The sequence below is a fragment of the Acyrthosiphon pisum genome, chromosome A2 (assembly GCF_005508785.2).
Source record: "Acyrthosiphon pisum isolate AL4f chromosome A2, pea_aphid_22Mar2018_4r6ur, whole genome shotgun sequence".
Classification (NCBI taxonomy): Eukaryota; Metazoa; Arthropoda; class Insecta; order Hemiptera; family Aphididae; genus Acyrthosiphon; species Acyrthosiphon pisum.
In genome coordinates this window covers 41,845,789-41,854,751 of record NC_042495.1, presented here as the reverse complement: position 1 = coordinate 41,854,751, position 8,963 = coordinate 41,845,789, and the positions used below count along the sequence as shown (strand labels likewise).

The window sequence follows — 8,963 nt, the reverse complement described above, 5'->3', positions numbered from 1 at the left end:
AAAGTTGAATATATTCAACTATGCGGTATCATTTGGTAACTGTGGTAACCGTGATTATTTTACACGACACGGTGTAGTGTGAACCCGCCTTTATTCTAGTCAATTCTTGGTATACTCGGTTGCAACTTGGTTATTACATGATACCAAAAAAGTAATATCCAATCACAATACGATTTGATCGACACGAGTACACGACACGACACACGACGCAGCTGTGAATCCGGCTTTATACGTTCTTACCACAGGCTTGACCATGATACCATGAAGATAGATCCAGTTCAACTTTTCACGTGTACATGGCTCTATATTGATAACAATACCGAACCTATCTAACCCATATTAATCGATGGGAAACGTTTGTGAGGCCATTTATAGCGAAAATATCCGGTCAATATAATATATGCACGTAAACGTACTCGTATGTAGTGGAAACCCACCTTAAGCGATTTGGTCGGCGGTTGACTTTACCGTGTCTATACCGCGGTCAGAGTGTCGGGTCAGGGGACAATCGGGATTGTTTAGAACCCAGTAGATTTCGCCGATAAAATATCCGACCACTTTCCGAACGCGTCAGTCCCTGAGTTTCACAGTAAGGTTCCAAATTCCAGCGACCGCCACTGACCTTATAATCAACTGGGGAAAATTCGAAATTCCCCAGAACTATTTATGGTTGGGTCAAGTGGGTGGGTGGGTGATAATAAGTGATCAGTCATTAGTGCGTATTTAATATTTAAACATCACCTTGAGGCTTGATTTAATAATAACGGTAAGTGTAAAGAATAGGCAATAATAGTATGTGTATGGCTGGTCGCCATGCTGAAGTATATCACGATTATAATGCACTATTCGAAAGTATCTAAACATTTTTTTTTAAGTAGGTAGGTCTAACATTTGGATTTTTTCCCCATAACATGAAATATAGATCGGCGCCACAGTGTGAAACCCACAGGATATAATATAATGTTATATTTATATATACCTATTACATATAGCTGTGGTGAAACAAGTCTTGAACGAGCATCCATGTCAACGCCAGCCCGGTGAAAATAAATAAGTACATATACGATATCGGATATACTCACGTTACATAATTAATATAATATAGTATTGTAATGTAATAATAAATTGTATTCTATTATACTATTATAGTATTATCAAAATCGCATCGATAGAGCACACAGAACTGTTTAACCTGTATAATAGTTATGTAGTGAGATCTACCGGATTACTTTGGAACGTTTTTCGCTTTTTCGTCACTATTTACGTACAGAACTATAACATAATAATAAGTCTCTGTACCTACATTGCATATATTCTCTGTTTACTGTTTTCAGTACAGATGTTGAAAACTGACGATTGAAAGTTGAAACCATAGATAGTACCACACTACAATTTATACTTACTTAATATAGACTTAAAAAATATATTAGGTATATTATTGAAAATTCTATACCTGTATAATAATATGTGCGGTATTCCTATACGGCTAGATAATTAATTAGATATTGTGATAAATATAGTGATGTACACTCCGGTATTCTATTTATCTGGTGGAATTGTGATCTTAGCAGGGCTTGCATTAGAAAAAAATCCGTTTTATGTTATTTACAATTTACAAGTTGTTTTTTTCTCAGTTTGGTGTTTTTATATTTACTATAATATTATGCATTAAATTTATATTATATTTATGTTTTACATAAATTTTGTTATTTTATTGAAAACAATAGAAAAAGTTATAAGAATAGATAGTAAAAATACCTTGTTTCATACTTTCATAGCATTGAATCGATGTCTTAATTCAAATTATTTATTATCTTTTTTTAAAAAATTAAATAGGTACTTCATGTTTTTAGGGTATATTAGTCGTAGCGCGTATTCAAAGATTTTTTAGTTGATATTATTACGCATTTTTCAATACTATAGGTACCTACTTCTTAGTACTATAAAATTCTAGCCCTGGCCCTCGGCCATAATATTATACAGCAACCTAACCTTTTATACATATAATAATAATACTACCACAAATGTTCATTAATAATAACAGGTGACTAGGATTATTTTACTCTGATACTGATTTGAGTAGGTACACTCTTAATTATATGACAAGATGACTAAATTTGCTTTTATTTGTACATACCTATGTATCTACGATTTAAATAAATTAAAAGTTTTTAGTAACATTCCGCACACACATACGCACGCACACACACACACAAAAAGAATCACCTACTATCTAAACCAAATCGTATATATTTGTTATCATTTCATACTATCAATGTCTTATTCATTTATTATTAAATTCCATTTTTATAATCTTTAAGTATTTTTTTTTAGTAAGTTCCTAGGTACGTACATTAAATAAATATAAATATTAAATATAAAATACATACAGTGTCCTGCGATGATTTACCCATTAAGATATTTCCTGAGATAATACATTTATAATAAATCTCTTTTTTACAGAGACAAGAATTACATATATTTTATTTTTTAGTTAAATTAAATTTCTTTGGTAAAAAAGTTAAGAAATATAATTTTTAACTTTTTTATTTTTGAAACAATTAAAAATAGCTACTTTATAGAGTTTAATTTTATGAAAATGTTGACCTTCCAACATTTTATTTTCATTAATCTCATGATTTATAATAATTTATTTACTTTATAGGTGTAACAGCAAAAAACCGGTTTTTGTCTTTACGGCGATTCCCCCTCTACAGCTAATGAATATAGGTATAATGTATATCCTTAAGGGACACCCTATATAAAATTTAGATTTAAATATTTTTTTTGCGTTGTCATTTTATCATAATCAATGGTGTTACATAAGGTTGATTTTTTTTTTCCAGATACTTTAATTTATTTGAAATATTCTATTATTATGCATATTGAATGTTGGACTTGATATATATTATCTGTAAAATGATTTGCATATTTAAAATATACTTAAATTTGACTTTTTTGTAGTAGGGCCCCTCTCTATCACGTCATCCAGTTATATATTTGTTTTTTTTTATTATAATCACCAGATTTAATTATTGTTTTTAATTGAACAGATTATTATATTATTAATGATCTATTTAATTGTTTTTAATAAAAAAAAAATTGCCTTACTCTAGAAAAAATGAGTATTGAGTGTTCGTGAAATTATTCAAATGTTTATGAACAATGTGTTGATACAGATGGTACATTAAATTTTTAATAATATTATATACAAAATTAAAGATTGGAAATTGGAATTTATTACTTTGCACGATAATTTATACATTGGATCAATCTAAAATAAAATGGTAAGCGTTATCGAACCGTTCGGGATTTTTAATAACAAATTGTATTCTGTAATAATAATGATAGTATAATAATATATTAATATGATACGCGCGCGTTTTTATTAAGATTTTTACTCCCACTGTTATTACCATACTCTATTATAGCCGCCGTTACGCAACATGACGGTCATTCAATTTTACTGTTATAAGTTGTTAGTAGTAGTTGTTAGATCAGTATTCCATCGGCTATTATAACCGGCTGACGTCCGCAGTTACGTTTATCTCGTATTGTTGTTTAGGGCAACAGACGAATGATGAGAACGTTTGCTCTTTCAACAGCATTCTGCAATACCGTAAGTACCTATATATTAGTATAACAAAAAGTAATTAAATACCATTGGTTGTGTATGCGTTCGATAAATAATTAAATATGTGTTCTAAATATACTTTCGAAAAAACGTATTGGTACCTCCACGAATAGTAAAAAAGTATATAGGTACCTCGTTAATGTATTCACCATATTTATTACGTTTACACACAACGCACTATTTCAAACTGATACATACCTATATTATTTTAAATATTGCGAAGTTGCGTTTTATGATTATTCTGTGTTACTATCAAACAAATTAAAATACTCGTATCTATTGTTTGTTTCATATTATTTTACAAGGAAATGTGGTGACATAAAAAATATTCTACAATATCAATTACATACTTTTTCAATTTAAATGTACTATCTATCTACTTGTACTTTAAAGGTTTTAGTATGTACAGTAAAACCTCCTTATAACGGAATAGCTAGGTGCCAACTGATTTCTTCATTATAAAGTAATATTTACATTATAGGGAGACAAAAAATATATGAGTTATAGATTATACGGGACTGTGGTTATTTTTCGTTGTAAGAATATTTCCGTCTTAAAGTCTGTTATATGGTGTTCTGCAGTTATTTAAATCTTGCCAAAATACTTAAGTTTATAAAAAGAATATAAAAACTTGGGAAAAACATACTTTTAAGTATTTATAGTAAATACCAATTGGAAAAAAATTACCAACGGTAACTAATCACAATTTGTTAATAAATATGTAAATACTCGTATACTCTGATTTTTGATTATTTTTCAAAGTTTTACAGTACATTAGTTATTTAGGTAATATTATTTAATACACTATAATGTACTAATGTAAAAATACAATGTTTTATTTTTTGCGTTATATTATAATACTATTTTTATACCTAGTAGCTATCATTATATTATCTATAGTATAATTATTGATTTTTGTGTTATACCTACAATGCATTATACAGTCGAGTTTCTAGAACTCGATAACTCAAATCTCAAGGGGTTCGACAGTGATTTTATAAAAATATTATATACTTAGATTTTATTATTCAAACATTTGTAATATTCAAAATTCTTTTGTTTTAAAAAATATGCAAATTACATAAACAGTGCTCATTCAGTAATGAAAATGCCATACAATTTAACAATAAAAGTAAAAAATAAAATAAACAGAAAATTTAGTGTTCTGCAGTTAATAATGTTTAGACTTTTAGACATTTTGTATTAAGAATTAACAAAATAGTAATGGATGATAATCCAGAGTAAATTAATTATAATATTAATGAATTATGACCAATGACCACCTAATGAATAACAATTTTAACATACATTTATCATAAAACTTTTGTTTTTGTTTAAAATAATTGAATACAATAATTCCATAACTATATCGTCGTGTGTTTGTATACTATATAATTGTATATTATAAAAAATACACATCGCTCATGCAATATACCATGTTTGTATACGAGACGAGTCATAGTATAATATTTTGATTTGGTATAGATATTTGCTTATATTTGTATTTCCTTTTAATTTTCAGATGCAACTGTTGACGTTGTTAACGTTGTTGTTGTTTGCTGAAAGATCGTCCAGTGAGGGAGTGAAGCTACCGGCGAAACCTTTGAGTATATTGGCGTTTTTGCCGACCGAAGGTAAAAGTCATTTCATGGGCTTTAAACCGTTACTCGAAAGTCTTGTTTCCAGAGGACATAATGTCACGCTTGTCGCACCGTTTGCGTTGGACGGCGCTAAACGGCCGTATCGTCACGTTAAAGTGGAGCAAACGTTAGGAGGTAATATTTTGAAAAATATCTATATATTATATTCTGTACTGTATAACATACAGTCATGTGCTTATGAGTTTTTTTTTTCAAAGAAACAAACACAGTTAAGTAGAAAATCTGAAAACCTGTAAAACGTATTTATAAATTATAAGCATATTGTATACTGAAATGCGATTTATATCATATTACGTATATAATGGTAACCACTATTTTTCGAAAAATTTTATAATTGTTTATTTATTTATTTGACGGAATGCAGCAATTGATGAGGTGTACAATTTAAAAAGTATGTAAGTACAGAAATAAAAACAGAGAGTGTATAAGAAGAAAAAGAGTAAACAATCGTAAACAGTTAAAAAGAAAATTTATACATTATTAAAAAATGTATTAATAAAGTATTTTGGTAGTGATGGCAGGTGGGCTTGGATGGAATCACCTGACAAAAAAATATATTATAAAATATATCAAGTGAAATTGAGTTAGGAGCAAAGAAATCGTATCTAAATAGAATTTTATTTGAATAATGTAACATAATTATCCAGACAAAAGTCCACCAACCTTTATGTTTACAACGAGTGATTATTTTTCGTATCTTTTTTTCAAGATTTCGACATGCTAAAAGTGGCAAAATACGTGAACCTCATACCCACGCCGTTGCACTTGTGGTGGTTCGGGCCGCACATTAGCGAGACAAGTCTGGACAAACCGTCGGTGGCGAACTTCATCAGGAGCGACCGGTCGTCGTTTGACTTGGTGCTGTTCGAGAACTTCTACCACGAGTGTTTCGTAGCCATCGGGCACAAATACGGCGCCCCGCTGGTGCAGCTGCTGCCATTCTCCGCCAACTCCAGGGTGTCGCAGTGGCACAGTAACCCGTACAACCCAGCATACATTCCGGACCTGACCAGTAGGTTCGGATCGAACATGACGTTCGCGCAGCGCACCAGCAACGCAGTGTCCGCGTTCTTCTACACGGCCGTCTCTCGGCTAGTATACCTGCCCCGACAACGGGCCGTGGCCGACAAGCACTTTGTGTACCCGGGCCACGAGCGCCGTCCCGACCTTGTCGACATGCTCCGGAACGTGTCGCTGACACTGGTCAACAGTCACCCGATCATCGGTACAGCCGTGCCGATGGTGCCCAGCTACGTGCACGTGGCTGGCATGCACTGCGTGCCCGCCGGACCGCTGCCTGAAGTAATGCTATGATGATAATATTGTACTGTAGCCCAAGCATAGCACGCACCGTCGACTTCTTCACCTCTTTTTTTAATCCTAATTTTAGTAGGAAAATGGTCGGAAACATCAACAATTTCGTCCAATACCCAGACCACTTACTGAAACATTTTTAGTTATTTTCGTATAGTATCTGGTGATTATTTTTTTTTAAGATTCTGAGTTCAGTTTTTTTTAACAGAATCTAAAATCTATCTAAACAATGAAGTTCTGATTTCAGTAAATACCACCCAAGGTTCGTAAGAGTAACTACGTTATAGATTATGTGTACTTAGGTATTTTCCGGTATTCGTCAGATGTGTATAGTGTTGTTTGCATGAGCGTTTAGCTGCACATCATAATATAATATAATTCCATGTTGATTTTTTTTTCGCACCTTTCAAAGTATCTTATTTTTGGGTGCGCTTGCAGGACCTAAAACAAATAGTGGAAAGCGCTAAGGAAGGTATAGTCTACTTCAGTTTGGGATCGGTGGTAAAATCGTCCAAAATGCCCAAGGAAACAGTATCGCTCTTATTGTCGGAACTCTCGAAAATCGAACAGACCGTCCTATGGAAATGGGAAGCTGACGATGTACCGCAACTACCCAAGAACGTCATCGTTCGAAAATGGTTTCCCCAAAACGACATACTAGGTACGTACTTAGTAGTTAGTATTAATATGACTTCTTGTCCGGCATCATAAGAATTCGGTAAGTAGGACGAAACCTACTGATTTCTGATGCTATCTAATAAATGCCGTAAATACATTAACAGAAATAGATGGAGGGGTCAGTTTTTCCAAAAAGAAGTTATTGTGACGTTTCATTATTTTATAATTTGTAGATATATTGTACATAAATATAGGTAAAAGTAATTTGTTTCAATATAAAAACTTATTAATTTCATATGCTTGCTAATAATACTTTTTTTTAATAAGAAAAGAGTAAGGTTTTTTTTTCAAGCAAGTAAATTGACAGTTCAACCAAATATAGATATAAATATTATATTTTACACTATTTAAATTATCAATATTAATGTAAATTGATAAGTGCAGATTTAAAATCTGAGTTGCATTAAATGTGTGTACTGGGTGTAACTCATTAGTTATTACTTATATGTAGGTACTATTACATTTTGATAAATAATATATTATATACTAAATATTATATGTATTATAATATGATATAATATTTACTATACACACACTCAAGTTACAAATACATAATTTATATATTATTATGTATATATAGGAAAACATTAATATTAATGACTGCAGATTATGTAGGTACTTATAAATAAATTTAATAAACTATAGCAACAAACAATGAATGTATTAAAAAAAATATCTCACACTTAAATTTTTATAAAAAAAGCTTAATTGAATGTTTAGAATACGCTCGTGTTTAATATTTATTGATGCATAGTATTATTTTTATATTTTTTAACTATTTAATATGATTTGAGATAAACTATAATTGTTATTAGACAAAATAACGTTTAAATGATTATGTATAGTACATTCGAAGGAAAGAGAGGTGGGTTCCAATAGACTTTAACACCGGAAAATAGATAACATGACACGTAGAATCACGTAACCGCTCGCGGCACTGCAGGTTGAGACTTTTCAAAACAATGAACGCTAAGCTGTGAACATAAAAATAAACGATAATATAATATATTTTATATTATAATATTATCAATGACTACTATTCATAGTTTTAGGTTACGGGAAAAGTTGAAAATAGTGAAGTGTTTAGAGATAATTCCCAAGTTATGTGCACAACGTTGTAATAATTTAAATATAATATTATTTAGCTTTCATCGTAATGCTGTGTGCCTGTGGAAAAATAATACGTAGTAAAATAATAATGGCTATACCTATTAGTTACCTATGGCTAGCCTAACCATTAGATACTATTGATTTTAAGTATTACATTTTAGTGGTATTACATATATTAAATTTATCACTGCAGACTGCAGCCCAGTTTTTTGGTTGCATGGCTTTACGATATCTGCGAAGTAATAATGCTTAACACAAAAATTATACTTATATTAGAATGCTAATTCAATTAAAAATGTTTGTAAAACACGTACGTAGAAGAAAAATATGTATTCATTATTTAATTCCCAAAAATGTCAGGATTTTCTATTTTCGGCAAACTGTATTTCTTCTGAATAATAAAATGTTTGTTTAGGTCATAAGAACTGCAAGTTATTCATCACCCACGGTGGAGTACAAAGCACCACTGAGTCCATCTACCACGGGGTACCCATGTTGGCCATTCCCGTTTTTGGCGACCAGCAGGGGAACTCACTACGTGCACAGTATAGAGGCATAGCTATACA

At 31.1% G+C, this 8,963-nt stretch overlaps 1 protein-coding gene across 1 annotated transcript in view; it reads left to right on the top strand.

The window, feature by feature from the left end:
* Window positions 1-3,466: 3,466 nt before the first annotated feature.
* LOC103310346 (UDP-glucuronosyltransferase 2C1) overlaps window positions 3,467-8,963 on the top strand; it is a 9,944-nt gene continuing 4,447 nt past the window's right edge. Inside the window, exons 1-5 of the mRNA XM_029489939.1 lie at window positions 3,467-3,619; window positions 5,157-5,409; window positions 6,005-6,597; window positions 7,048-7,270; window positions 8,813-8,955. Of these exons, the coding sequence (XP_029345799.1) occupies window positions 3,578-3,619; window positions 5,157-5,409; window positions 6,005-6,597; window positions 7,048-7,270; window positions 8,813-8,955 (1,254 nt within the window). The 5' untranslated portion in view covers window positions 3,467-3,577. The remainder of the gene's footprint in view (window positions 3,620-5,156; window positions 5,410-6,004; window positions 6,598-7,047; window positions 7,271-8,812; window positions 8,956-8,963) is intronic.